This window comes from Talpa occidentalis, unplaced genomic scaffold (assembly GCF_014898055.3).
Source record: "Talpa occidentalis isolate TD23 unplaced genomic scaffold, MPIMG_talOcc4v2.1 talOcc4.11, whole genome shotgun sequence".
In the NCBI taxonomy this organism is placed as follows: domain Eukaryota; kingdom Metazoa; phylum Chordata; class Mammalia; order Eulipotyphla; family Talpidae; genus Talpa; species Talpa occidentalis.
The window spans coordinates 33,637,670-33,664,978 of record NW_023601104.1 but is presented as its reverse complement, the minus strand read 5'-3'; the positions used below and the strand labels follow the sequence as shown (position 1 = coordinate 33,664,978).

The following is a 27,309-nucleotide window of genomic DNA, read 5'->3' as shown; positions in this document are numbered from 1 at the left end:
GATTACAGGGTTTGGGGAAGGACCCAGGGGAGGGTGCTGTCTGCTCAGCCTGACCAGAGCTACCCTCAGGACGTGAGAGCGGGTGTGACTGACCCCTGGGAACCTAGTGGTCCAGGGACAGAGGTGTTTATTAAGGCTCTCACATGTGGCTCTGTCATCAATGGCTGAAGACAAGGGGCTGCAGATGCCTCCTGGCTGCAGGGGGTAACCGGAAAGAGGGTCCTCACCAGAACCATGCAGACATGGACTCCAGCCTCCAGAGAAATAAATGCTCTTGTTTATAAGCCACCCAGTTTACAATATTTTGTTAGAGCTGTCCAAACAGACTAAGACTGAAATGACTAACAGAAGTTCCAATGTATTAACACTTACTACAGGAGTCCTCCCCTTTACCTTGGGGGACCCCTTCCAAGACCCCCAAGGATGCCTGAAACCACAGGTGTAACAGAACACTACACACCATAACATAGGGTGCTGTGGTTTTTTTCTAAAGATATAGATCTATGATAAATGTAATTTATGTTAGGGACAGTAATGGATTAAGAGCAATAACTAACAACAAATAGAACAACTGTAACAATGTACCGCCATCAGGTATGTGGATGTGGACTCGCTCTCCAAACACCCTGTTGCAGCCGTCTTTTCAGACTGTGGTTGAACGTAGGCGACGCAAGCCACGAAAGCGAAGCTTGGGTAGGGGGGACTTCAGTATATGCCAATCACTGTTTTAAGCACCTCACACACATGAACTCAGGTAACCCTATCTCCGCCCCGTCCAGCAGGGACCATCAGTCACAGTTTACAGATAAGGAGATGGAGAGCAGGGACCTTGACTCCTTGGGTCCACAGTTGGACTCCAGCATGTGGACAGCAGGAACTCAACACACCTGCCCACTCCACGGCGCCATCATGCGCTCTGCTGTGGGGTCAGGGAGCCAACAACCCCCCCTCCACGGTGGCAAGCGGGGTGGGTGGGGGCTCTGATGCTATTCAAGAAGCCCTGCCTTCCCTTCTGTCCTCTCCTCTCTGCTGCTTCTTTGTCCATGCTCTCCCTGTGTCTGAGCAGAGAGGAGTCAGATTTAGTTCCTGACCCCAGAGAGACTACATCTTCAATTTTAAAAGCAGGGATAACCTGTGCATATAAATTATGGTAAAGCAAGAAAACGCACAAAGGAAGCAAACAATATGCTGTCATACTTGTGCCATCCAGGTTTCACGCATTTGTTCATTCACTCTCGGTGCATTCCCGGGCTAAATCCGGGAGGCAGGGCTGCGTGTGATGTCCGCCCCCTTGTGGCGGGATGAGGCAGCGGCTGCCCCCTCAGGGTAGCAGAGGTTTGTGGAGAGCAGCCAAGCAGGCCAGGCTCCCATCCCAGCGCTGCCCCCTCCCATCTCCTCTCTGCTCTCAAGGGTGCTTTCCCCGGAGCTGCCCCCACTCGAGTGGGGACTCCGCTGTTGAGAGCAGCAGGTCCATGAGCCTTGCCCTGCGCCTTTGGGCTGACTGCCCCCTCTGGCCTCCCTCTCTCCCTTCCTCTGTGGTGGTTGGCAGAGGGCCCCAGGCTCCTGACTGGCCGCTCACCCACAGATTCATCCACAGACAGCGACGGCTGCTTCCCCGCCTGCCCCCAGAGCTCTGTGGGGTGATTGATGGGGCTGCTCTGCCTCTGGGTCCCTGAGAGCGCTGTTGAATAATAACTTGGCAAAATTACTCTCTTTTTTGCTTTCCCTATTTCTGATTCATTTGCTCCTCCTAAGTCATTCATCTCTTTTGAGTTAGAAGAAGAAAGACAAAGAAGAATGGGCAAGAGCAGGAGGAGGTGCCACAGAGGCACCAGGGGCCAGGAGTCACTCCTCCTCGTTTTGAGCTGGAGAGAAGCACTCCTCTGCCTGACCTTGGGTGCCAGTGTGGGGGTGTGGGGGGTGAGGGAGGGGACTCTCCTGAGGGACCCTTAAGTTGTACCTGAAAGGCAGCTGCCTGCCCTGCCCACATGCGAGACAGGAATGTAGCCTGCAGGAATGTAGAGGTTTCTCACTCCTGATGGGGAGCAGCAAAGAAGGGAGGAAAAAGAAGGAGAGATTCAAGTGAGTCAGGTGCTTACATGCAAGAAGGGGGTTCAAGTGAGTTGCTTCAGCCCCCCAGCACTTTTATTGATCCCCTACCACACACTAGGCACTGGGGAGACAAGTGCCTAGTTCCCACCCTCAAGAAGCTCATGGAAGTAAACAGGTAAATACTATACCTGTGACAGATGGTCTAGAGAAGTAGGATTGATGCAGTCCTGTGGAGGTGGCATTGATTCTGTGATGACAACTGGGCTGGTGGCCTGGATCCAGATCTGAAGGTGGGCAGGTGCTCCAAGTGTTAGGCACTGCAGAGGCAAAGGCTTGAAGGTGTGAAACTGTAGGGTGTTTGAGGGAATTCTAAGCACATGGTCTTTTTAGAGTGCGGTGGACCAGTAATAATACCAGGTAGAGTAACAGCAGTAGCTCTTCCAGTGATGCTGTTTGGGAGGCCCTTGTGCCCCCATCTCAGAAGAAATAGGACAGGTGCGCACCAGTGTGGAGGCTAGATTAGCATCAGTAGGCTCCTGCAGTCATCCAAGCAAAAGATAATTGAAGGATTGAACCAAGGTAGGGCCAGCAGGGGAGGGAATGGATCTGAGAAACATGGAGTATGCCCCATTGGCTGGGCTTTGGGGATTGGCTGAGGGAGATGGGGAGGCAGAGAGTATAGGGTGCCAGTGGAAACAGGGATCCTAGCACAGAAACTTCCATGAAACACTGCCAGCGCCTCCTAGAGAAGCCCCATTCCAGCCTCAGAGACACAAAATTCATTTCTCTGGGTTATTTAAAGATAAACTTAATCTGTATTCATAAATGCATATCTGGCCAAATTTGGGTGACTCTAGAACTTTTTGCCTTTACCCAAAATAAACCTTGTTCTCCTCTGCCACACTGAGGCTCACTACATGCTTTATTTCGTGTTCTCCATTAGTCTTGCTCACACAAGTGAGATCTTTCAACACGGCCCCCTTTGTCCCTGGGGAGGAAGGGGCAGGGCAGCCATTTGGGGCCACTGCATCAGGCTGAGGGGAGGCGGGACACTCCCACGAGAGACAAGTCTCCTTCCAGCTTTCTCTGCCATTCGGCTGGAGTATTTTCCCCCCGGGATGGATTTCCCCATAAAATAAATGTCTTGTCTGAATTAATCTTATTTTTAAAAGGAGAGAGTCATCATATTGTAAAGACAGATCATAAAAAGATGCATCAATCTGTCAGGAGGATGGGTTCATGGGAGTGTTTGTTGAGTAGGGCCCACCCGTGCGCCTGCCTGAGGATTTCTGACTGTGAGGCTGGGCCAACACACTGGCAATTTCTCCAAGGCCTCTGCCATCTGTGGGACCAGTCTCGTGTCAAGAAGGGGCCTTTCATCTTGATCCTTAGACCTCCAAGGGCCACAGCTTTATATATTATATATGGGTGCTGTGACAGCTTTTCTTTTCAGGAGACACCAGGGAGCAACCCCCAAGCTGAAGGGGCCTGGCCCTCCATGCCTGCCCCCAAATGCCTTCACTTGAGAGGTAGTCCGTGTTAGGGTCTTAGACAGCACCCTAGACCATCTCTCCATTTTGTTTTATTCTTTTAAGAAAATGACACAGGCCGTAAACACATAAAGTAAAACATCACGAGTAATAGACGGAGTGAGAGGTGTGAAAACAACATCAGGCAAGCTGTTACCTGGGCAACACAAAAACACCTGGGCTGGAGAGGAGAGTGGCAGCTCCTCCTCCCTCAGCTCCCCATGGCTGGCCCTGTGCCCTGTCCCGTGCACTCCAAATGCTTTCCTAAGCATCTCCATCTACTTACCCCGACGGGACATTTGCATCGTTTATTTCTTGTTGCATGAACAGAATCAGATGCAACACTGGGTACCTGGCTGTTAGTGTCTTGTTTGCTTTACTTAACATTCTATTTTGGGTTCCTTTGAAAAATAGAACTAATGATATTCAACCAAAGCACATTTATCATACACATTTCAAACTTTATAGAGGAGGAAAAAATAAAAAGTAAAAACAAAAACCCAAAACCCAAACCCTTCCCTTCCTGTCCCTCCATTTCCACTCCTCAGCAAACAGATGAAATAAAAATCGCTCTCTGTGGATCTTTCTAGACATGAGCACATACAACTGTGTAAACGCAGACATCCTTAATCTGTTCATTTTCTAGATGAGGAAGTGAGAGGTCAGAGGCACAGCCCAGGTCACATGGCGGCTGGGGCACAGGAAAGGGGGAGCCCAATGCCAGGACCTCAGACTGCCAAGGTCTTCCTGCTGCCCCTCTCAGAGGCATGTGCTAGAGCTGGCCGTGGCTGGTGTCTGACCCCTGCCTCCACCTGATCCTGCAAGATGGTGACAGTTCTTAATCTTGCCAGTGTTGTCTTCCCCCTGCTAATGCCCAAAGGCTTTCAGGATGCTGCCTGCCCTTGGGCTGCTGGTCCGGGGAGGGGGGACCTATCTAATCTCCTGTTTCCCTAATGCCTGCCATCTCTGTCAGCGCTGTCCTCATTGAGCAGCAATATTCAGTAAGTGGGCTTGTGCGCGCGCGCGTGTGTGTGTGTGTGTGTGTGTGTGTGTGTGTCTTTGTTCCCCCTGTTATAAATAACAATAGACATGCAGAGGACCCTTCCATTCCAGTTAAGTACCCCCCTCCCTGGCGGGAGCTGACATCCAGGTTGGGCCCACTGTCCCTTCCTCTGTGCCAGGTTCTGGGGCCCCAGGCCTGACCTCGGCGGGCTTACAGCTTGGGGCAGGGCAGGCACACACCTCCATAACCATTCTTTATTTGAGTCCACTGTGTTCCCCCTCTGTTCTGTTTGTGTGTCAGTCTTAGCCATTTTGGGTCCAGATGTGTCTACAGCATTGCCAACATCTGGGCGACAGGAGATAAGATCGCTGGCTACATACATGCATTTGTTCCTTCTTGAAGGCAGGATGTCCCCCATCTGGATGTCTGGGAAACATCCAAATGGGCAGACCCAGTGTTCTCTGCACCCACATATTCTATCCTGCACCTACAGTGATAGGAGGTGGCACATACAGAGAGCAGAGCCTGGGCCCATAGACTGTCTCAGCTGCGCCTACTCTGAGCTTGCAGGTGGAAGAGAAGGAAGGACTCCAACACCGCTGGATGTGGTAGGAAGGGAGAGGTGTGTGTGTATTGGGGTGAGGGACTAGCAGCTACAGAAACTCTGTTCTTGTAAATGAATACTCTGGACTTCATGGTTCTGACGGCCCTGGACCTGGAGGTGCTGTTTTGAGCCTTGAGATTTGGTGTGGGGTGCGGTCTTCTCCGGCCTTGATTCGCCAGCACTCGAAGGAAACTCCTTCCCAGCAAATGTGCTCTCGCCACATCCCTGGTTCCACAGCGCCCTCCAGTGGGGAAGCGGAGTATGTCTGGGAGAACGCGTGCCGCGCTGGCCATCACCAATGCCCTTCATGGAATCTTAGACCTATGCTCCCGTTCTTGTCTGCTCCTGCCCCGACTGCATAAAGAAAGCTAAATGAATGGTTGGCTGTTTGTACTTGAGTGGGATATTGGTGATACAAGGCTCTGCTCCAAAGACTGTTATGAGAGAGCAAAGGGCTGAGGTCTGGAGCGTGGTGTTTTGGGCAGTGTGGTCAGGCTGGAATGGATGTAAGATGGTGACTCGTGGGGGGGGGGTAGGGGTGTGTGTGTGTGTGTGTGCATGCGTGCACGCACAAAGTCCCGTGAGAAACACACTCTACTCTGCCTACTTTCCAAAATAACTTTGGAACATCCTCTTTCATATCCCAGCCCTAAGTTGGGACACCCTCTTAGCTTCTGTGTCCCAGATAGTGATGGCTTTTTCCCAAACCTTCCCAAGTCTGATGAAGAGGGGAGAACACAGACTCAACAGGAGGAATGGGGTCCCACACTGTAGATGGAAGATTCCTGCAGAGGACAATGAAACAAAGTCAGCGAGATAAGTTCTCTGCAAAAAGAGGCAGCAGGGGGAGGGGTGGTGGGTGGGTGGGAGCTTGGAAGTTACCTCAGGCTGGTAACTTAACTTCTCTGGGTCCGAGTTTCTCCATGTGAGTTGCGTGTCTACCTGAGGTGGGTTATAAGTTAAAATACAATCCCGTGCACGAGGCCCTGATACAAGGACTGCCAACTAGGCCAGCTGCTGCCCCAGAAGAGGCTCGCTGAGGTATGGTTCCCCTTTTGTGACACCACGCTGGGTGCAACTGCTGTCACCACAGGGCAGCTAACGCCCACTCCTCCTCTGGTGTTCTTTCTCCAGGTCTTGAATACAACATTCGTCTTGGTCTGTCCTGGTCCTCATGATAGGATGTGGCCTCTCTCCCAAGATGCACTTCCACACTCCCAACCACCACCCCTTTCCCTCACTGCTTCTTTTTGAAGAGAACTTATCCTGCTGACTTTGTTTCATTGTCATCTGCAGGATTCTCCCATCTACTCCTCTCACCCACTGCCCACACACACACCCACCACCTACTGCATCCAAACTCCCTCTTAGATACCCAGTCATTTTTACTCGGTGTCCTCATCATAATTGTCGCCTAGTTTCTTTCTGTCTTACAAGCCCAGGGAAAGAAAAGTACAACCCACAATCCCCCTGGAAAGCGCCTGAGTCTCATCTCCTGAAGGAGCTATAGGGACGAGTGTTTAGAGAGGCACAGAAGAGGCAGACCCTCACAAGACCAGATGTAAGGTAGAACAATGCCCAGGAAATGTGGGGCTCACAGGGGCTTGTGATGGGGATAAAGGGGAAATCCCCAGCTCAGATCCAAGGAAATGAGGCCACCCCTGTCCTCAGTCCAGGGCCCCTCCTCCCCAAAGTGTCTCCAAAGAGAGTTTGTGCTGCCACTACTCCTCGTCCCCCCAGTGTCAGAAGCAAATAGAGGTGGAACAGAGCGATAGACCCTCAAACGCCTGGAGCCTGGAGCGACACATGGATGGGGGAATACCCCGAGCTCTTATGGCGGGTTCACCTTCACTCTCATGACCACTGTGGCCAGGCAATGGCACCAGTCTCATTTCACAGAGGGAGACGCAGACTTCTCCAGGGCCACGCAGCTGGGGCACCGCTGAGCCGAGCTTCAAGCCACAACCTGCTTGGTGCCCACATACGGATGCTGACGCAGTCCAGTTTCTCCAGTGACGCAGAGCACGCCAGAGAGGGGAGCTCGGCATGCAGGGCAATGCAGGGCAATGCAGGGCAATGCAGGGCAATGCAGGGCAATGCAGGGATGCCCCTGAGCTGGGGGGGCGAGAGGGAGAGAGAGAAAGGGGACAGAGAGTAGCAGGTTGGTGGAGAAATATGCTGTTTATCACACCCTGTGGGACTGGATTTTGGAGAAATACACATTCCAGCCTCATTCCCAGACATCCCCAGAATATCTGGGAATGAGACCCAGGAGTGTGCATTTAAAGAAAGCTCCTCCGCGTGGCAAAGTGTGCTTTAAAATGAATCAGAAAATAAGATAAATTGAGGGATGGATAGACGGAGTATAAATGAATAACATGTACTTAAACACAGCAAAGTGTTCATTGAGGAACCTAGGAGGAGAGTAACGCTACCATTCTTTTAACTTTCTGTATTCTTAATAAAATGGAGGAATCGTTATGGAATGATTGTGATGATTAGGCAGATCACTCTTGGGGGGGAGGGGGACGTTCCCTCACAGGACTTCTGAGGGGTGGTTGCCCTGGGAAGCACCCGCCACCGCCGCCACCTCTGCTCTGGTCAGACTAAGATAGAACAATGCCCAGGAAATGTGGGGCTCACAGGCACTGGTGATGGGGGCACAGGGGAAATTGCTCTGCAGCAATCCCAGCACGCACAGCAGCGCTGCCCGAGGACCTCCCCCTTCTGGGGTTCTGAGGAGTGAGGAGTCCCTTTGCCCCCGGGGCCTCCCGTTCCATTCAAGGAGCCGGGTTTGTCAGGCCGCGAGTGAGGTGGGCGGGGTGGGGGGGGGCACTAGAAGTTCTTTTAGAAGAATCTGAAGCCGAACTGTTCACAGTGTTCCTTGAGCACATTGACCAGAGCCGGGGAGCCACAAAAGACCTACACCTTGCCCTTTTTCTCGGCAGCCACTCTCTGGAACACCGGGAATTCAGAGTTGGGGAGGTGGGGCCGCTGGCCCGCCCAGGGACACGCCCGCCCCACAGCTGGGACTTGGTGTCTGGCCTGGCCGGGGGAGGCGCTCCAGGGCACAGCTAGCTGCTAGGCTTCAGAGCAGATTCCAGCACGTAACCAAGCTCACTGGGGAGCCTTGTGAGCATAACCTGACCCAGATGCCACTGGGGAGCCTTGTGAGCATAACCTGACCCAGATGCCGTGAGGGGCCAGGAGGGAAAGAGTCAAACTGAGGCCCAGAAAAAATAAGACCCGAGGTTGACGGAGCTGCATCTGCTGGAGACATGCTTTGGACCAGCTGCAGTGTGGAGAGCGCTGGCAGAGCCCATGGGACCCTGAAACCTGACTGCTCCCATCTCCTGCTCTGGCTGACCCCCTGACTCCACTGGGATGTCTCTTTCCTGACATCAGAATTTTCCCAATGTGGGGACCTCTTTCCACTGCAAATTCTGCTTAAGCACTGCCTTTGGGGGCTCCTTGGTGGCCTAAGGGTTAAGTCTCAGCACTATCACCTCCAGGGCCTGAGTTCGATCCCCAGCCAGGGAGCTACCCACATGGCACAGCAGACCTCTCCTGTCTCACCTGCTGCTCCCCTCAGCCGTGTATTTCAGTAGATCTGCCTGTTCTTCTCCCCACTCTGTCTCTGGTGAATCTTCTCGCCACCATCACCCCTCTCCCCGCCCCCACAACTCTGGCCTGTACCCCAGTTCTTGTATTCAAAAAAAACTTGCCCTTTGTGGAAAGCCCTCCTTGATGCCCGCGTGCCACTGGCCCCACCCTTCCCCCTCAGTCTCACTACGTAGACATGGATTCTCTGCAGCAGTTTGAAAACCACCCCTCCGGGATCATTTTATGCTCTACACTCAGACTCCAGGAAGAAAATAATAATAATAATAAAACCAATTTGAGAAATAAAATAGAAAGACTGCAAACTATTTCAGGTCTCTGGGCCTCAGTTTCCCTATTTGTAGCAGGAAGGGGTAAGCACCGATGCTTTCCCAGGACACTGTTCACTCGGGCCTGCTGACTTTGGTGAGTAGAGAGCCTGACGCCTAGCTCTGACTGGGAGAGGCCTTCAAAGTCATATATGATGACCTCTTCTTTGAACAGATGGGGAAACTGAGACTAGTGATGGAACAAAGCAAGCCAATGATGGAGTCTGCAGGTAGGTCCCCTGCTTTACTTTCCAGCTCTCAGATTGTAGCTGGACTCTGATGTTTTGCCTGAACTGCTTGATCCAATTCTCCCTGGTGCCACCTCAGGCACCAGTCCCACAGCTCCCTGCAGGCCGCAGGATTCCAGCCAGCCCTTACCTTGCCCCAGTCAGGCAGCCCAGGCTGAGTGCACACCTGGAGGACAGTGATGGAATCCTTGTTCTCCTTCTTGGCCAGGAGGTTAAGAACCATCTGTAGGCCGATGGCCTTCATGTCATTCTTGCCCAGCACAGAGGTCATGTACATGTGCAGCTCCAGGAAGTGGCCTAGGGGTGGGAGGAGAGAGTGGCACTGCGGGACCAGCACCTGTGAATGGGGCCAGGGCACAATGCCAGCCACCTTGCCCTGGGATTTAGAGGAAGGACAGATGTCTTAGAATTCCTTCAACTGGCCATAGGGCCATGGGCCTCCATGTCACTGGTATGGTAGAAAGGAAAAATGGCCTTGCTTGAACGCCTGCTCTGTGCAGGGCAGACACAAGCCACTTTATGTCCATTGTCTAATGTGAGTCTCAAGATCACTCCAGGAGTCAGCCCTTACATTTATAGAAGGGGAAATAGATCCCAGGGCACTGTGGCCGTCCTTAGCCTCTGAAACTTAGGCCCCGTCCTGTCTCACAGTGTCTGCTTAGTCTGGGCACACAAGCCACACACCAGGAAAAGCTAACTTAGACCACATGCTAGTGATATACAGGGAAGGTCTGGAGCAGGTGGAGCTGCCTCCTGGGTGGGTGGGAATCAGGTTAGGTCTTGGAAGAGAGGCAAGATTCAAAGGGGAGGTGAAAAGAAGGCGTGAGCCAAAGATGAGGGGCTGGAACACATGTAGTGTCGTGGGGCTGCCATGGCGGCCTGGCTGGAACAGAGGGTCCTGGGATGGGACCAGCAGGAGATGGGAGTGAGTGAATACAGAGACTAGAATGTGAAGGGTCTTGAAATATCCAGCCAGGAAATGGGGGCAAGTAGAGGGCATCTGAGCTGGGCACGCCAGGCTGGAAGCAGTGGTTCAGGAAGGGGAGGCAAAGACTAAAGGGATGGGGCAGCAGAGACTGGCTCACACAGACCCAGCAGGCCCAGAGGTGTGCTGAAATAGCAGACTTCAGCCTAGGAGCCCCTAGAGGCCAGGTGGACACTTCCGCCTCTCTGCACTCTAGCAGTTTCCTTGTTTCTCTAGATGTGGCCTGCAAATATTTGTTCCACTCCAGAAACGGCAAGAGAAAAGAGAAGATGACATGGCGCTGGAGGGAGAGAAGGAGGAGCCATGGAGGATGACTTGGCAAGGCTTTCACCCTCTCCAGCACTGCTGCGCTTGACACTGTCAGCCCCTCCAGTTTCTCGGTCACTCTCCTAAGGAAATCATCCAAAGGAAAGAGAAAAACTTCTGTGCATGTACATATTAATTGCAGCCTTATTTATGATTGTGGAGAATAAGGAATACAAAAAGTCCAGTAGCCAGGAATTGATTAAATAATTTATGGCAAACCACTAACTGTATCATTCATCATGTAACCATTAACAACTATTACTGCTGCTGCTGCTGCTGCTGCTGCTGCTGCTGCTGCTGCTGCTGCTATTACTATTACTACTTCTTTTGCTAAATTTTCTGAACAGTTACCATCATTATTATTACTACGACTACTACTAAATTTACAGAACCGTTATTACTACTACTATTAAATTTCCTAAGCAGTTACTGTTATTATTACTATCACTACTATTAAATATATTAGTCAGTTACTATTATCACTGCCTCCACTACTTCTACTATTACTAAATTTACTGAGCAGTTAGTAAGCTCCAGTCACTGTCCTTAAGTGTGCTCAGATGTCATCTCATTTCATCACCATGACAATTCTATAAGGTAAGTACTAATGGTATCCAATTTTTCATATGAAGAAATTGAAGCAAAGCCATTAAACAGTGTGTCCAAGGTTCTACAGTTATTAAGGGATAGAGTAAATATTGAAGCCAAACAGAATGATTAAAGCTTAAGCTATAGAAATTAAAAAGCATAAGCTACAAATTCTTTAATTCAAGCAGTGGTATATAATTAAAGTTGAAATCAGAGGCCACAAGTTTTAGCTGCAGTTAATGAGAAAGAAATGAGAAGGAATACAGTTGTTGACTCAAATGGCTTGAGAATGCAAAGCACTGAGTTAGCTGTTGCCCTTTGTTTACAAAGGTTAGCAAGCAGCAGATAGCCAATATTTATATACCAGCAACTAGAAAATGTAAATTAAATCTAAACTTTCCCCCAGGCTTGTCATCATAAAATTGAGTTTCTAATGAATTGATATACTTAAAAGCATTTAGGACAAAGTCAATGCTCTATAAATATTTGCTACAATTGTTATTTACAAGAAAGAACAAGGACTTCTACTGCAACATCCTAAGGTTTAATAGTAATCTTCCATAGATGATGTGTGCTTTCAAGCTTTGACTGCTTTAGTAAACTATATCAGCTTGAATGTTTTTTGTAGAAAACTGTGTTTGAGTACTTGAATTTAGAAACTATATCATAGGAATTTGAATTGACTGATGGCGACCTTGTGATAATTAAACAGCTAAATTGGATCTAGTTCCAATGAAGTCAACCAGTATAAAAAGAACACGCTAAACTCCCTTGAAGTTAGAGATCTAACCAAAGATAGTCCTCTCCTAGTGGAAATTATTCCATTAAGTAATGGACTCAAATAATGCTCAAACAGAATGATGTTAAAACACAGCACAAAACCTCAGCTTTCCACCAGGATGTTCGTGAAGACTGTGATGTCACATGTTGTCATACAGAGTTCAGTAAAAGTAAATTTAAATACATTTGATATATATATATATCATAAATATAAATATCATATATATGATATATATATGATACCACATTCTGGGGAGCAGGAAGGAGGGGAGAGTAGAAGGCCTAGGGGGAAAACATTAAAACATTCATTTTTGAGTAAAGAATCAAAGAAGGGGTCACACGGGAAAAAAACTTATGCATAATAAGGTGTTTCATGTTTATCTCAGGCCACTCACTCAACATTTTGGTTGCCAACTAACCAGAAAAATATTGAGTATTCACCCCCATGTATATATGTGTGTGTATTTTTACACATTAGTCTCTACTAACAGGTTATGAAACTTAAAAATGTATGTTGGAATAAAAAGAACCATATCTACCCTCTCACCTTAAATAACTGGATAAATGGACAAAAATGTGTAGAACAATGGTTTCCAGGCATGGGTCAACAGGAGCACATGGCCTTAATGGAAACAGTGAAATGAACCCTATGTTTGACCCAATTGACTGTGCTGTTCTCACTAAGTTGAAGAGACAGAAATTGGAGTTCATGGAGGCGAAGCCAGAATATTCTAGGCACAATAAGGGGTAAAGGGAGTTTCAAGAGAGGAAGAAGTTTCTGTGCAGTTTTCCATAAGTCTTTGCTCACTATCACTCTGTACTTGTGTGAAAGAAATTTCCCAGAAAACACAAAATAAGCAACACCTGGCGCTCAAAGAAAACTGGAGGAGTTTTGGGCCTCCCCGGTGGCGCAGCGGTTGAGCGCTGGGTTGCGAAGCTGCCCGCGGCCTCTGTGGCGCCGGTTCGATCCCCGGCTGCTCCCCGGCCACCGGAGGAGGATCCCACATGGTGCGCAGACCTCTCCTGCCGCCCGCTGCTCCCCTCAGCAGTGTACTTCAGTCCTTCTGCCTGCTCTGCTCCCCGCTCTGGCTCTGGTGAATTCTCTCACCCTCCCGCGCTTCTGACTGTACCCAGTGCATGTATAAACAAAACAAACAAATAAAATAAATAAATAAATAAATAAAAACATGCCTCTATAAAAAAAAAAAAAAAAAAAAACTGGAGGAGTTTTTTCCCACCACCAAGAGTAGAAGGAACTTCTTGTAAATGGGAGGTCAACTGGAAAGAGTCCTCAGGTGCAGCACCTACACTGGGTGGGGCTTATTAGCTCACATGAGAGGCTGCTCTAGACTCATCCTAACAGAAGTTAAAAGCGAGTCTTGAAAGGATACACATGATGCCTAAATAATTTAACTGTGCACCACAAGAAAGTACAGCCCTATTTAACAAAATATCACAAAAATCCAGAATATCAATTTGATTCACAATCCCTGACATCCAATAAAAAATTATAAGGCATGCAAAGAAGCAGGAGAATGTGACTCAGAACTAGGGGAAATTAATTTGAAATGCACCCAGAAATGACAGAGATGATGGATTTAGACAAATATATTCCAACAAATATTATACATATGCTTGGGAATGTAAAAACAAATACAATGAGGAGGGAAATGGAAGATTTCTAAAAAGAAACCCAAATGGAACTTTATAGAGAAGAAAAATTGGATAGAATTAAGAACTATTCTAGGCCCTTTGGTTTTTGATATTAGTTTTAGAATCAAGTTTTTGATATCTATTTTTGAAAACATGCTGGGAGACAGAAGGGAAAATGGAAAGAAAGAATAACTGAAATTTATTCAAATTTGATGAAAACTACAAGCCCATATATCCAAGATGTTCCATGAAACCCAAGTACAAGAGACAAAAAGAAATGTTTTGTAGTTTGTAGTATGCAGATCATGCCCATTTTTTGCTAAACTTATCAGTGTTCCATATATTTTGAAATGTTACTTAAATTTTTTCAGTTACTAATTATTTGTTAGTAAATAGAAACACAGTTGATTTTTGCACATTGTTCTTATATCCTAGACCTTGTCGAAGTCACTATTAGACTGATCTAAATTTAGAGTTAAGCTACAAAATTTACAGAAGGAAACACAGAAGAAAATACTCATGACTTTGGACAAGGCAAAGATTTTAGATACAAAGATAGGATACAAGAAGCAGGAAGAATAATAGGAAAAAATCTGATAAATTGAACATCATTAAAACTTCAAAATTTTGTCCTTCAAAAGACAGTTTAAGAGGGCCTCCCCTGGTGGCGCAGTGTTTGTGCACTGGGCTGCGAGGCTGCCCACAGCCTCTGCAACGCCAGTTCGATCCCCGGCCACCGGCGAGGGTCCCAAAAAAAAAAAAAAAAAAAAAAAAAGGCATTTTAAGAAAATGAAAAGACACACCAGAGACCTCAGACTGGGAGAATGTATTTATAAAATGTATATGTAACCTAATTAGTTGACCTGTTTCCAGAACAAAGAACTCTTATGAGTCAATAAAAGATGAAAAACATCTGGACAAGATATTTGAACAGACATTTTACCCAAAAAGTGTACAAAGAGCAAATAAGAATGTGAAAAGAGATTCAACATTATTAGTCACAAGGGAAATACAAATTAAGGGCATATTCTATTCAAATGGCTAAAACTAAATATAAAAGTCTGCCATTATTGACAAGGCTGAAGAGAGTTGAGGCACTCTCATCCATTGCCAATAGAAACACAAAATGGAGCCTCCCCGGGTGGTGCAGTGGTTGAGCGCTGGGTTGCGAAGCTGCTTGCAGCTTCTGCAGCGCTGGTTCAATTCCCGGCTGCTCCTCGGCCACCAGAGGAGGGTCCCACATGGCGCGCAGACCTCTCCTGCCGCCCGCTGCTCCCCTCAGCAGTGTACTTCTGCCTGCTCTGCTCTGCTCCCTGCTCTGGCTCTGGTGAATTCTCTCACCCTCCTGCGCTTCTGACTATACCCAGTGCTTGTATAAATAAATAAATCTTTAAAAAAAAAAAAAAGAAACACAAAATGATAGATGATAGTCACTTAGGAAAACCATTTGGCAGTTAACTTATAAAGTTAAACTCACCACACAACATACTACCCAACAGCCCACTCCTCAGTATTTACCAAGAAGAAATGGAAACATATCTGCACTTGAATGTACATATACATAGCAACTTTATTCAAAATAGCTAGGAAGCATTAGCCCAATATCCACCAACGAGTGAATGGAAAGACAGACCCATAAAATGAAATACTACTCAATAAAAAGCAAGAATAACTATTTACTGATACATGTAAGCACATGGATAAATCTCAAAGATCATAAGTTAAATGAAAGAAGTTATAGAGAAAAGTAACATGATTCTATTTATATGAAATTTTAGAATGGGGGTATTGATGCAGAGTGGGATAAGGGAACTTTTGGGGTAACAGAATGTTACATATTTTGATTATATTGATGGTTATGCAACTGTACAAGTTTGTCAAAATGTCACTGCATTCATTGTGTACTTAAACTGGTGAATTCTATTGTATGTAAGTTATCCCTCAGAAAACTTTTTTAAAAAGGCAAGAATTAGAATGATCTGAGAGGCATGTTAAAATGTATATTGCTGGGCCCTACTCCCAGACAATCTAATTTGGTAGGGCTGGGATGAGGCCTGGAAATCTAAATTTTAGCAAGTGCTTATTCTGAATGAAAAGAAATGTCATTTAAAAAGAACAGAAAAGGGCCTCCCCGGTGGCGCAGCGGTTGAGCGCTGGGTTGCGAAGCTGCCCGCGGCCTCTGCGGCGCCGGTTCGATCCCCGGCTGCTCCCCGGCCACTGGAGGAGGGTCCCACATGGTGCGCAGACCTCTCCTGCCGCCCGCTGCTCCCCTCAGCAGTGTGTGCTTCGGTCCTTCTGCCTGCTCTGCTCCCTGCTCTGGCTCTGGTGAATTCTCTCACCCTCCCGCGCTTCTGACTGTACCCAGTGCTTGTATAAACAAACAAACAAATAAATAAATAAAAACAAAACAAACAAAAAAAAAAATACACTTAAAAAAAAAAAAGAACAGAAAAAAGAAGGCTATTTATTTTCATAAAATATGTTTAAGAAAAAATATCAGAAGTTCTTTAAAATGCCTGGAAAAAGCTGACTAGATAGGAATATGAACGAGCACTTTCCCCTCTATTTTTTATTTTGCAAAATGGTACATTTTACTTGGGGGGGGGAACAACCCCCCCCCACACACACACACATGCTTAATAGAAATGGGATCCTCTAAACACCCTCTTATGCAGGCCCATTCCCCCGAAACACATCCCTCTCCTACCCTCTTCAGTCTCCTCATCTGGGTCCAACTCCAGTCCCATCAGCAGCCTCACAAACCACTTGAAAGACTGCTGGTCTTGATGGATCCAGATGAAGTCCAGCTTGGAGAGGGGCCCTTCAGTTCAGAGGGGCCTGCCTCACTCATAGCACACTTGCCTTGAGCCGCACACCCAGTGACCACCACTGAAGTGAGGGAAACTGAGGCTCCCAGAATGGGGAGCTTGCCCAGGTCACAGCACAGCATGAGACCAGCACCCTGTTTCCCGGCTGCCAGGTCAGACATGCTCTAATCACCTAGCTATTGTTTATAGCGAGCAGTGCTCTGGCTTAGGACAGCCAGAAAAACATTAATTACAGGTTTTCCTTGCTATCTGAAAGTAGAAAGTTCCTATTTGGTAGGTTATTTTGGGAAACCTTGGAGTGCTGAAACTGTTTTCCATATAGGCCCTCCCTGGTGGCTCAGGCAGTTAAGCACAGCACTGTGAAGCTGTCCGCAGCCTCTGCAGCACTGGTTCAATCCCAACTGGCCTCAGGGCAACCCATGTGGCAAAGAGACCTCTCCTGTCTTGCCTGCTGCTCCCCTCAGCAGTGTATTTCATCAGTCTCTCTATTCTGCTCCCTGCTCTGTCTCTGGTGAATCCTCTCACCCTCCTGTGCATATGGCCTGTACCCCAGCTCTTGTATAAATAAAAAAATAAACCTTTATGGTAGCTCCATTTTTAGTAGACTAAGGAACCTCCAGAGAGCTTTCCATAGTGGTTGAACCAGTTTGCACTCCCACCAGCAGTGCAGGAGAGTTCCTTTTTCACCATGTCCTCACTAACATTTGTTGTTGCTTGTTTTTTTTTAAGATTTATTTATTTATTTATACAAGCACTGGGGTACAGTCAGAAGCACGGGAGGGTGAGAGAATTCACCAGAGCCAGAGTGGGGGACAGAACAGGCAGAGTGATGAAATACACTGCTGAGGGGAGCAGCGGGTGTGGCAAGAGAGGTCTGCGCACCATGTGGGACCCTCGCCCGCTGGCCAGGGATCGAATCCGTGCTGCAGAGGCTGCAGGCAGCTTCGCAGCCCAGCGCTCAACCGCTGCGCCACCAGGGGAGGCCCTGTTACTTGTTTTTTTGATATGTGCCATTCTCAGTGGTGTAAGGTGGTATCTCAGTGTGGTTTTGATTTGCATTTCCCTGATGATAAGGGATGTTGAACACTGGGAAGGAAATTCTATGGGGACTCAAACTGAGGGAGTGGGGGGAAGCAAATATTGTTTAAATAAACAAATAAATAAATAAATAAAAATAATAAATCTTTACCAAAAAAAATCTTCTTAAAAAATGTTTTCCATATAAATGTAATGGCGATGGTGTTCCTAGTCCCACGAAGTAACTTACCAAATCACATCAAATAGGAGCATTCTGCTTTCTCATTAGCAGGGGAAACCTGTAATCATATGTTTAGACTCTCTATTAAGTGGCCTCTACAGAATTAATAACATTTCCAAAACGCAAACATGTTTTCACCTTTTAAAACCACCAGCAGGGGGGCCTCCCTAGTGGCACAAAGGGTTAAGCCTCAGCACTATGAAGCAATCTGCAGCCACTGCAGAATCAGCTGGATCCCAGCCAGGTTGCTCCCGCACATGGTACAGCAGACCTCTCCTGTCTTGCCTATGCCTCAGCTTCAGCCCAGGGGTCAGAGGCCTCCAGCAAGGAAGTCACTGTGGCGTTGATGTGCAATAGGCCCCAGGGAACTCCATGGCAGGGGGATGAAGTCCTGGAATACCAGGCCTTGGTTTTGTTTCAAAAGGGATATTGCTTTATTATTTAAATCACAAAAGCAATTAAGTTAGTTTTTAAAGATTCAGAACTTTTAAAGAATATAGGGGAAAAGTACCCTGAATCAGAGGACATCACTACTCTAAATATTTTCTCTCTACGTCCTTCCAGAATGTTCCATCTATACATACTGCTTTGTAACCTGCCTTTTCCACTTATATATCTTGACTAGCTAATGCACACACATTTACATAATATATTTTTTAGGCAACTAACATTCCACTATAAGGGTGATAAGTAATTTATTTAGCTACTTCCCTATTGGGCATTTTGATGAATCTCATTCTCTCATTTTGTTATAAACCACTACCCATAAATTAGCACCTTTCTCATTGTGATCCCTTTGCTCTGATTTACTGTTCTTAGCACTTATCACTTGACACATTTGTTACCCCCACTTCTGGAAGGTAAGCAGTGATTATGTCTGTTTTGCTTACTGCATATCACCAACATCTAGAACAATACTTAGAAAACCATAGGTGTTGTGTGCTTGGTAAAAACTTGCTAGATGAGGGCCTCTCTGGTGGTGCAGGGGTTAAAGTCTCAGTACTATCAAGCAATCGCCAGCTACTGCAGCATGAGTTTGATCCCACATGGTGCAGCAGACCTCTCCTGTCTTAGCTGCTACTCCCCTCAGCAGTGTATTTCAGTAGATCTGCCTGTTCTGTTCCCCTCTGTCTCTGGTGAATCCTCTTACCACCCCCGCCCCTCCCCCCCTGCACCCCTGGCCTACACCCCATTTCGTGTATACATAAATAAATAAATAAAATCTTTTTAAAAAATAAACTTGCTAAATGAATGAATGAACAAGGTGATTAACATACTTATTGTGCACCTGTTGATTAGCTTTTTCAGGTAAATCCCTAAAGATGAAAATTCTGGGCCAGTGAGTATACATGTTTAAAATGTTCACACAAATGACCAGACTGCCCACCAAAGAGATTGTGCCAAGTCTTCTCTGGAATGGTGCCTGAGGCTTCCACCCATTCACCTGTCTCTTAGCCCGGTATCGCCGACTAAGTTTGTGTTCGCCCTCCTTATCCATTCTCATTTTCTCCAGAGCTGCTCCGATGTCTCCAAATCCCAAATCCTCCCAGACCCTGCATTCACTCCACACACTGACAACCTGTCAGCTTTGTGGGTTTCATCAGGGTTCAAAAGCTAACAATCCTGATGCTAATGCTGACAAATGGCCCATCTGGACCATGCTACCCAGCTCAGTAGTTTCCACACTTTCATTCCATTGGCCCTTAAACAATCATGTGAGGAAAGGAAGCCGAGGAGTCACTGCAGTGGGAGTCACTGCCCTTTTCATTGCTGAATCATCTGAGGTGCAAAGTGGTTAAAGGCTGCGTTCAACGAGAAAGTGTAGGAGCAGAAATGTGGAGTTGGGTTTTCTGATCTCATTTTACTCTCTCTCTCTCTCTCTCTCTGTTATCCTCTGTGTTCTAACAAAAACATGGGAATGGGGGTGGGGGACCTGGGGTGGCCAGTCTTCAAGGATGCTTTTGGGCCACATGGTCCAGAGTTGCTTTGCCCCAGTGCTACCATCCAGCCAGTGTGCACAACAGCAGCTCAATGATCGATGCCCACTGACGAGAGGAATTTTGTGATTTGCCATCACAGAGGCATGCCACCTACCTGGGGCCTCCTCTGACTCTTCTCAACAGCCTCTTGGGGTCACAGCCCACAGGTTCTGATGCCTTGAAGGACACATACAGTCCATTGGTCCACCTGCCTCGGGACCCAATATGTAGCCAGAGGGTGTCTGAGCAAGAGGCAGGGCAGGGGAAAGGGGATTTGTGCTGGCCTCCAGCAGGGAGCAGGCCTGTCTCACTGGAAGGTCTGAGGGTGGATGTCAGCTTCTCGGGTCCCCAGCTGAATGGTCTTCCTCAGGACCAAACCAGTAGTCCCAACCATGGGACCTGCAGAGCGGATGCCTCTGGAGCAGACCTTGCAGCCCTTCTCAGTGAAGTCAACCTAAACCTGCTTCATAAGGGCAGGGGAGGGATCAGAGCACCCTGGCACACCCTCCTCAGAGCTGGCTACTACCTTAATACCTCTGTGGGTTCTCAACTGCCCACACCATCCAGCTTCCAGCTCTGCATCCAATGTCCTCCTGAGTCCACCTTGACTCTAACTGGCTTCACCAGCCATGTTATCCGCCTTTCATACTTTCTTTGATCCTCTCTCCAGTCCTTCTCTCTCCATCCGCACCCCTCCACCTTCATCTCTACTCCACCCCTATCCTTAGCTCTAACACCATCAGACAATCATTACAGGCTTATATGCTTTTGCTTAGACTTCTCCCTCTGCCTCCTTCCCCATCAAGAAAACTCCCACAAGGGCCTCCCTGGTGGTGCAAGGGGTTAAGCACAGCACTATGAAGCAATCTGCAGCCTCTGCAGCACAAGTTCGATCCCCGGCCGGCCAGGGAGCAACCCACATGGCGCAGCAGACCTCTCCTGTCTCGCCCGCTGCTCCCCTCAGCTGTTCCCTGCTCTGTCTCTGGTGAATCCTCTCAACCCCCCCCCCCCACACACACACACACACACCTCTGACCTCTACCCCAGCTCTTGTATGCATAAATAAATAAATCTTAAAAAAATAAAAAAAGAAAGAAAACTCCCACCAACTTTACCTTCCCAAATATGCCAAGCTTGGCACACTCGCCTACCTCACCAGACCCTCCCTGTAACCTGAGGGCTATGTACGGCCCTATCACCCTTACAGCAGGTGTTGGCACATCTGCCTCCTAGTTTCAGAGGGGGCTTCTAGACTTTAACTTTGCATCTCTGGCCTTGTTCCCAGATCAGTGTCCTCATTCTCAGCCCGTGCCCACAGGCACATGGCCAGGACTCAGTCAATGCCTGCTGAGCACCTAAAGGAGTTGGTGTACCTTTCTGCTCAGGAGCACTGCTGTTGGTGAAGGGATGCCACTCATAGCACACGATGGTGGGGATATTCAGATGTAAGTCTCCAGGCCTGTAGAGGAAAAGAAGGGGTCTCCTGATGAGGAGATGAGTGATCTGGAGAGAGAAGGAGTTCAAGGTCATTGATGCTTTGGCCGTGGGTACATTACTTTTCTGAGCATCAGATTCCTCACCGTGGATGCTGTTTCCTACTGCAAAGGACTGCTATTGGCCCAGAGTGGGTGCTCCACATATGTCTATTTTTGATGTGATGAGATCAGTGCAGGGGAGAGTCAGGGTCTCCCAACCAAATCCTTTGTGACCTCTGCATCTTGAGGAAGCTAGAGAGAGAGGGACACAAAAATGGAACTAAGCAGCCTCCCTGGTGACGCAGCGGTTGAGCATTGGGTTGCGAAGCTGCCTGCAGCCTCTGCAGCACCGGTTCGATCCCCGGCCACTGGGTGAGGGTCCCACATGGCGCGCAGACCTCTCCTGCCGCCCGCTGCTCCCCTCAGCAGTGTACTTCGTCAGTCTACCTGCTCTGCTTTCTGCTCTGGCTCTGGTGAATTCTCTCACCCTCCCGCACTTCTGACTGTACCCAGTGCTTGTATAAATAAATAAATAAATCTTTTTAAAAAAAAAAGATGGAACTAACATTTCCAGAGCTAGGCATGACTTCATATATATTATGTCACTTAATTCCTAAAATAACTACAAAGGAAGAATTATATTTACATTTTATAGATAAAGAAACTGAGTGACCAGAAAATAGTAGAGCAGGGATTTGAACCCTGGTGAACCTGTGTCCCTCCCCCTTCCAATGCCATTTCCAGCCTAGTTTAATCCAAGTAAGTCAATGGGATAAGCCAGCGATAAAACAGCAAACCATTTTCACGTGGCAGACATAACTCGAGTGGCACAGGATCAAGGGCTAGGCAACTCAAGTGGCCACTCCTATGGATGTAGGGGCTGGAGCAGCCCCACACAAGGAGCAGCAGCAGCAGCAGAGCCACCAGGTCAGGGAGTCTGAGGCATGGACCCAGCTGATGCCAGGTCTTGCGGTGCGCAGCAGTTCCCAAAATTGGAAGGGGCTGGCCTGGGACTGGGCCTGGAGTGCTGGAGATAAGCACAAGACAAGCTCTTCCCCAGCCACCTTCCCTTCGGAATTCCCAACCCCTCCCTATCACCTCGCAGGCAGGGAATTTTAGCCAGAATTCTGGTTTATCCAAAGCACCCCTTCTCTGCCCATTGGGCAGGCAGGACACAGCGCTGTGTGCCATGTCCTGTACTGGGGACTGGAGAACTGAGTGGTTTGTGAGAGACCTAGGGCCCTTCTACACACCCTACCCAACCCGCCCCCGGCCACTCAATGTGGTTCATAATGTGGGCCACAGTGTGCACAAGGGAGAGCCCTTCCACCACGTAGCCCATAAGGTAGTAGAACTGGACATTTCGGTCCAGCAGAGGACCTGAGCCAGCCATGTGGCCCAAGGCCTGTGAGGCAGCACCTGAGCATCAGTACCTGGCAGGGCAAAGCAGAGACAGGCCCACCTAGCTCTCCCTCTGCCCTGGCTTCCTTTCTCTGTGGGGGTTTCCTGAATGCCCATGGGTTGGTGGTCTTCTTAAGGAACCCCACTACCATCTCTCCTGCCCCCAAGGCTTCATTGCTTTCCTAGGTCCACAGCTCCAAGTCTCCAGAATTGTGCCAGCAATAGAAAATGTTAGAACGTCTGCTGGTGTTACTGTGATCTAGACTCGCATACGCTTTCACTAATAGTCAATGTCTGTGCTGGCATGGTGTCCCCATTTGGTCTCTATATTAAACAGGTTCATGTCACATGTGGTTCTTGAGGTATACTAGGGGAAGACCCAGTTTTCCAAGGGACTATTGAAAAGGGCTCCCACACTTGCTTGTGTCCAGCTATGCAGTCCTACGGATTATATTATCTGGTTTTAACTCAACTAAGCTAATTATCCCTCACAGAAAAGACAAGTAGCTTAAAATGACTCCCTGCAGAGATGTACATATGCAAAGTAGTATTAATAATGCAAAAGCTAGTGGCAAGATCAGCAGTGTGCCTCCTGCTGCTGGTCTGAACTCTATGTAGCCAACGTGAGGTTAAAAGTAAAATCTGGGGCCTCCCCGGTGGCGCAGCGGTTGAGTGCTGGGTTGCGAAGCTGCCCGCAGCCTCTGCAGCACCGGTTCGATCCCCAGCTGCTCCCCGGCCACCAGAGGAGGGTCCCACATGGCGCGCAGACCTCTCCTGCCGCCCGCTGCTCCCCTCAGCAGTGTATTTCGTTAGTCTGCCTGCTCTGCTCTCCACTCTGACTCTGATGAATTCTCTCACCCTCCCGCGCTTCTGACTGTACCCAATGCTTGTATAAACAAACAAACAAACAAATAAATAAATAAAACATGCCTCTATTAAAAAAAAAAAAGTAAAATCTACTCTAACAAGAAGCTGATCTATCAAGACAATCCAAACTACAAGTGTCCATCTCTGATGATTAAGAATGAATCTTGCTTTATAGTTACCTTATGCCATAAGTCCATTGGCATGTATTGAGTTATGGAGAGGGATTTTTTTCATATTTTGTTTTTTGGTTTTTTTTTTTTTCATTGTAGGAGTGTATGACAAAATACACTTGGAGACCTCACTCTCTGACCCAGAGGATCACTCTCTGACTCAGTCAGGCATTCAAGGTCCTGGAGAATTCTCTCTGTGGACTTGGGCACAGGGGCCAGACCCGCCCTCTTCGGGTACACCATAGAGTCATGAAGACTGAATGGAAGTGACTGGTACACAGTAAGCATACCAGAGTACCAGGTGTGTTACTAAGTGCTGTGTGACTATGGACAAGTCACTGTGCCTCTCGGGCCTCCCTATCCACCACTGAGTGAGCTGGCCCAGCTAATTTCTAAGGTGTTATCCTGCCCTGGCATTCCAGATGAACACTTTTGGGTAGCCTGGTCTAGGAGAAGCCTACATCAGCACCCCTGCCCGCTACCCCCGGTTGTGACTGCAGAGCCCTACTGTGATGAAGCTGCAGTCAAAGTTGAGACATTGGCCATAGGCCTTGGCCACCACCCAGAGGGGGAAGTAACTCGTGTCCATTGATGGGTGAATGGGTACACAAAGAGTGGAACATGCATACAAAGGATTATTTTCCAGCCTTAAAAAAAGAATGAAATCCTAAGCTCTCCAGCCAGCCTGTGACTATACAGGTGCCTCTCTTTTTCTTTCTCCTTTTCCTAATAAACCTGTCCTTTTAAAATGTAAAAGAAAGAAAAAAAGAATGAAATCCTGTCTCGTGGTACAAGTATGGACCTCGAGGACATTATGCTAATAAGCCGTTTACAAAAAGACAAGTATCGCATAAGCTACCTAGAGGCATCAAATTCTTAGAGATGGAAAGTAGAATGGTGGTTGCCAGGAGCTGGGGGGAGGGGGAAAGGGGGAGTTATTATTTAAATGGCAGAGTTTTGGTTTGGGAAGATGAAAAAGTCCTGGAGATGGATGGTGATGATGGCTGCACAATGATACGAGTGCAATTAATGCCACTGAACCACACTCTTAAAAAAGGGTCAAAGCAAGGGGGGTGGGAATTGTACGGGGACTATAACCAAGATGAAAATGCATACATTGTGCAAAAATGAAAAATGATGTAAAATATATAAAATTTAAAAAAAATTTTAAAAGTCTCCTGGAAAAAAATGGTTAAAATGGTAAATTTAATGTTATGAATATCTTACTACAATAAAAATGATATTATAAAGCAATATATTCTTATATGAAAAACATCATTCAGTGGAGAAAGGCAGTTAGCATAGTATAATCCCATTTTTTAAAAGAATAGTGTGTGTATGTGTGAGGGAAAGAGATCAGTTAAAAGGCAGTATAAAAATGTTATGAGTGACTTGCTTTCTTCTTTAAACCATTCTGTGTTGACTGAAATTATTATAATAAAGAAAAAGCAGCAGTCTTTTTTTAAACAGAAAAGAACAAAAGAAAGTTCTGGCTTCAGGTGAGTTGAATCAGGGGCACTTGTCTCCTGAGTCGGACTGCCCCCTTTTCCCTCCCATGCCTCATCACCACAAAAGGGAGGCAGGGTTCAGTCAGAGAGAACGGGGTCCCAGAGAAAGAGAGCCCTGGATAAACAGCCCTATGCTGGGAAGTCGCAGAGACAGCTAATTACCTTTATCCCCTCCCTCTGAGCCCCGCAACTTTGCCCCCAGTCCACTCCTAAGGGTCCACTCCAAGGAAGGACCCTTACCATCCATGTCATACACTTGGAAGAGGAATTTGAGTTTGTCCATGGGGTTACCGTGGATGAGCAAGACCAGCGCCTCATGCAGCTCCTGGAGGGTGATGGTGCTGCTTCCACCCAAGTCAAATAGTGAAAAGAATCTCTAGGCAAAGAAAGACTAGCAGGGGAGAATGAGGGAGAGGCACAGGTGTGGCCCAAGGCATGGGCTTGAATTCATTACACGTGTGTGTGAGCGTGTACACGTGTGCAGTGGTGGGATTCAGCTGGAGCTCTTGATCCTGAACACAGAGCCTGATTGACCCCCAAAGGCCACCCTGACGGGGAGTGTACATGGTCCATCCTGCCTACTGGACCCTGGAAGAACTGTTCAGAGCCCTGCAGCAGGAAGATGGAATTGTGTTCGGCTCTTAGGCCCTCTTTGGGCCCCTGTGCCTGATAATTGTATAGACTCTCTGTCCCCTACATGCCATCATCCCCATCAGTTTTGCTGTCCAGACCCCCTGTGGCCCCAACACGGGTTCCTCCTATAGGCTCCTCCCATGTCCTGTCTCATTTCCTTGGACTTACTCCAAAGGATAAGTAAACCTGGGGAGGACTTAAAGGGTGGATGCCATTGGAATCCCTGTGTCTTTTCCTGTACTTGATTAGGTTGTGTGTAGCCTATACTTAATTAAGACTTATTCATAAATGCTGATTCACTCACTCCATTCGCTCACTCATTCAACAATCGTGTTCTGGGCAGCCCCTTCCTTGCCAGGCCTCGTGTTGGCCACTGGACACAGAAATTAAGAAGCCCATTCCGCCTCCCCTGGTGGCGCAGCGGTTGAGCGCCGGGCTGCGAAGCTGCCCGCAGCCTCTGCAGCGCCGGTTCGATCCCCGGCTGCTCCCCGGCCACCAGAGGAGGGTCCCACATGGCGCGCAGACCTCTCCTGCCGCCCGCTGCTCCCCTCAGCAGTGTACTTCTTTGTCAGTCTGCCTGTTCTGTTCCCCGCTCCGGCTCTGGTGAATTCTCTCACCCTCCCGCGCTTCTGACTGTACCCAGTGCTTGTATAAATAAAATAAAATCTTAAAAAAAAATTAAAAAAATGTTTAAAAAAAAATAAAAATAAAGTATGAGAGTAGTTACATTTAAAAAAAAAAAAAAGAAGCCCATTCCGGGCCTCCCTGGTGGTGCAAGGGGTTAAGATACAACCTATGAAGCTATCAGCAGCCACCACAGCGCAAGTTTGATCCCCAGCCAGGGAGCTACCCACATGGTGCAGCAGACCTCTCCTAACTCACCCGCTGCCATCTTCAATCTGGCCGAGCACCTTCCATTTTGCCTACCTCAAGTGGGAAGTCTAAAAACGCACTGTGAGAAAATCACCAACAACTCACAGCAGACCCTACTGGGTACCTCATGAGCCGTGTGATCCATCACCAGTGACAATCAAATCAACAAAAATGCTGAAGCACTTGCCTGAGCCATGCTGAGTCCTTTACTCATAGTGCTCAGTTTAACCCATAGGCCAGCGCTGCTTGGTGGGCATGCTCATCATCACTCCACATATGGGGAAAGTGAAGCTCAGGGAGGGAAATGGCATGTCCAGGTTGCTCAGCAGGAATTCAGCCTGTATTGGACTGACTCTGAAGACTGGGCATTCACTGCCCCAGGAGCTAACCTCACTGTATAAAATTACACTGGACCAGTCAAATGTAGAGGTTCCCAGTTCAAGGGACCTGGGAAGAAAGGAGGTCTGCATGCTCTATTTGTTTAAAAAAAAAAAAATCTAAGAGAAATGACACAATCACTTAGAACACCCCCATGAAACTAGGATTCTAAGTGTTTTTGTACACATTGTCCTGCCTGATTAAGAGATGAGCTTGGGCTGCTAACCCTGGATGTCTGTTGCAGATCAGTATTCCCCTCCCC

At 47.8% G+C, this 27,309-nt stretch overlaps 1 protein-coding gene and 1 long non-coding RNA gene across 3 annotated transcripts in view; both read right to left on the bottom strand.

Moving 5' to 3' along the window:
* LOC119238796 (uncharacterized) overlaps positions 1 to 6,213 on the bottom strand; it is a 30,429-nt gene extending 24,216 nt beyond the window's left edge. The window contains exons 1-4 of one of the 2 annotated variants that reach the window (XR_008549375.1): positions 6,071 to 6,213; positions 5,897 to 5,973; positions 2,241 to 2,369; positions 1,961 to 2,035 (exon numbers count right to left, since the gene is read on the bottom strand). This is a non-coding gene — a long non-coding RNA (uncharacterized LOC119238796). The remainder of the gene's footprint in view (positions 1 to 1,960; positions 2,036 to 2,240; positions 2,370 to 5,896; positions 5,974 to 6,070) is intronic. The other variant, XR_005123669.2, reaches the window with a different exon arrangement.
* A 1,810-nt stretch (positions 6,214 to 8,023) lies between these two features.
* NOX5 (NADPH oxidase 5) lies at positions 8,024 to 26,865 on the bottom strand. The gene is given in 15 exon segments (XM_054692849.1): positions 8,024 to 8,153; positions 9,497 to 9,662; positions 16,385 to 16,484; positions 19,875 to 19,984; positions 21,116 to 21,245; positions 21,761 to 21,773; positions 21,981 to 22,143; positions 22,146 to 22,244; positions 22,481 to 22,591; positions 22,594 to 22,617; positions 22,620 to 22,650; positions 24,164 to 24,233; positions 24,515 to 24,530; positions 25,404 to 25,554; positions 26,857 to 26,865. Coding segments are annotated over 15 exon segments (1,323 nt in total).
* Between the last annotated feature and the right edge of the window lie 444 nt (positions 26,866 to 27,309).